This window comes from Silene latifolia, chromosome 4, assembly GCF_048544455.1.
Source record: "Silene latifolia isolate original U9 population chromosome 4, ASM4854445v1, whole genome shotgun sequence".
In the NCBI taxonomy this organism is placed as follows: Eukaryota; Viridiplantae; Streptophyta; class Magnoliopsida; order Caryophyllales; family Caryophyllaceae; genus Silene; species Silene latifolia.
The window spans coordinates 9,091,923-9,093,989 of NC_133529.1; the positions used below are offsets into that span (position 1 = coordinate 9,091,923).

Here is a 2,067-nt window from a genome sequence, read left to right on the forward strand (position 1 = left end):
AAGTCATGAAAAGTAATACGCATCACATTTTTAAATTACATTACGGCTCCCTCTCGGGACACAAAGAAGAAGAACAAGACCATGATTTGTATCTGAATCATCTCGCCATCAATGTCGAGAATTCATACAATTAACAGTTCCAAACTTCCAATCGATAAGTTATTACGTCGTTGGCTAAAGGTTTCGAATAATTAATACCAATTTAATTCACACAAAAAATAAATAAATAAAAAAAAATAAATAAATAAATTTGAAGGAACAACATTAGTAAATAGAACTAAAATTGAAGACTTTATTCATGAATTAATTGGTGTTTGGTCTAGTTTGAGAATTGAGAGTACAAACTTGTACAGTTGTACTCTATGGGGACTGAACTATGAATTGCTACTTGCCTACTTTGATTCATTCTCAACATCGTCATCATCAAATGAACTTGAGAACAATCAACACACCCATTATTCTAAACGCAGAGTCTTCTGAGAGACGGTCTTTATCAATATTCCAAATACTCAAATGAAATTACAACATTGAAGTCATTAATCCAACCAATGAGATTAGAAAATTGATTATTAAAACCAAAAATCATCAAATTAAATCATATAGTATCAAAGTACAAGATTACATCAACTAGCTAGTAACCCAATAAAAAAATATTAATTGGGCACAAACATAATTGTAAAAATCTCCTTTTCCACATCTGGTTTCATGATGATTTACATATCCTTGATTTAATTTAATTAACACCCTCCCCCCTCATTATTTTCACCAAAATTATGAATTTAAAATGCCACTAATTCTCAATTAAAAAAACGCTTATCTAATACTCCCTCAGTCCCAATCATTTAATTTACCTTTGATTAAAATATTTCTCAGAATGGATATAAAACGAAACAAATGACTGAGACGGAAAGAGTAATAACCAGCAAATTAAATAAACAAATTAAAATAAAATAATTCTAGGAAGGACGAAACCTTTGTCTACATGAATAACAAGTAATCTCTCCCATGCAAGTAGTAGCACTATCCCTTAACCTCTCAGCCTTAGCAACCTCCTCACGTGCCTTATCCCACATGGCACGTGCCCGAGCAAATTCAGACTGAGCCAACTCAATCTCAAGCCGAGTAAGTTCTCTAACTCGCTCCGCGTAGGCGTTCTCAATGGCAGCTAGCCGTATATGCTCGGCCGCTTGCCACTTGAGAGCGTCTACGCAGTCGTAATTGGAGGAGGATTGATCATGGCTGATACGGAGCTGGAGGTCCAGTGAGGGGTCCACTTCATGGGATTCAAAAGGGTACAATGGTGGTTTTGAAGATCGACGACGATGACGGTGTTGTTGTTGATGATGATGATGATGATTAAGCCAAGGGAGAGCACGTGAGGAGGAGGGTGCAGGAGGAGGAGGAGGTGGTGGGGGTGGCAGAAGTTGAAGCTCTTTTTGATGATCTAAGTCTTTTTCCATGTGGGGTGGAAATAAAAAGTTTTTTTTTTGGGTTTAATAATGTTTTTTTTTATTTTTATTAAATTTGAAAAGAAATTGGAAAAGAAATTTAAATGTAAATGGGTGTTACTTTTGTACAAGGACAAAAGGAGGATGTTCTTCTTCTACTGGCCCTAATATAAGAAGGAAGGTGGTAAGGTGAAGCTTTACTAGTATGTGTAGTAGTGGGGGGTGCCAGAACTACTGGGGTCTATATATATAAAGCATGGGCTTAGGAATGAAGGCACGTACCTTCTATTTACTATTTTGCCCCTTAGTGTTAGAGGTCGCAAATGGGTCAATTTGGCTGGATTTGGTTCTGGTTAATTTGGGACGGGTTATTTCAAGTTGTCACATATTTATTTTGAATCGGGTCGTGTAGGGTCTTACTCCCAACCCAACCAGAGAGAAAAAAAAACTAGATAACGTCATTCAATAGTGTTGAGTTGAAATCCCACATTTTTACATGTATGAGAGGTGGTGAATCCTAAACATTTCTATTTTCTTTTTGTGGATTCAACAAAATAACATTTCTAGAAAACCCCCCTAATATCACCCGGATTGGACCGGACCAGACAACTCCACATTC

General features: G+C 36.5%; 1 protein-coding gene across 1 annotated transcript; it reads right to left on the minus strand.

Moving 5' to 3' along the window:
* Positions 1–549: 549 nt before the first annotated feature.
* On the minus strand, positions 550–1,653 carry LOC141652036 (uncharacterized). Its single transcript, XM_074459695.1, has one exon. The coding sequence runs from the start codon at positions 1,458–1,460 to the stop codon at positions 957–959; it is 504 nt and encodes a 167-aa protein (XP_074315796.1). The 5' UTR covers positions 1,461–1,653; the 3' UTR covers positions 550–956.
* Between the last annotated feature and the right edge of the window lie 414 nt (positions 1,654–2,067).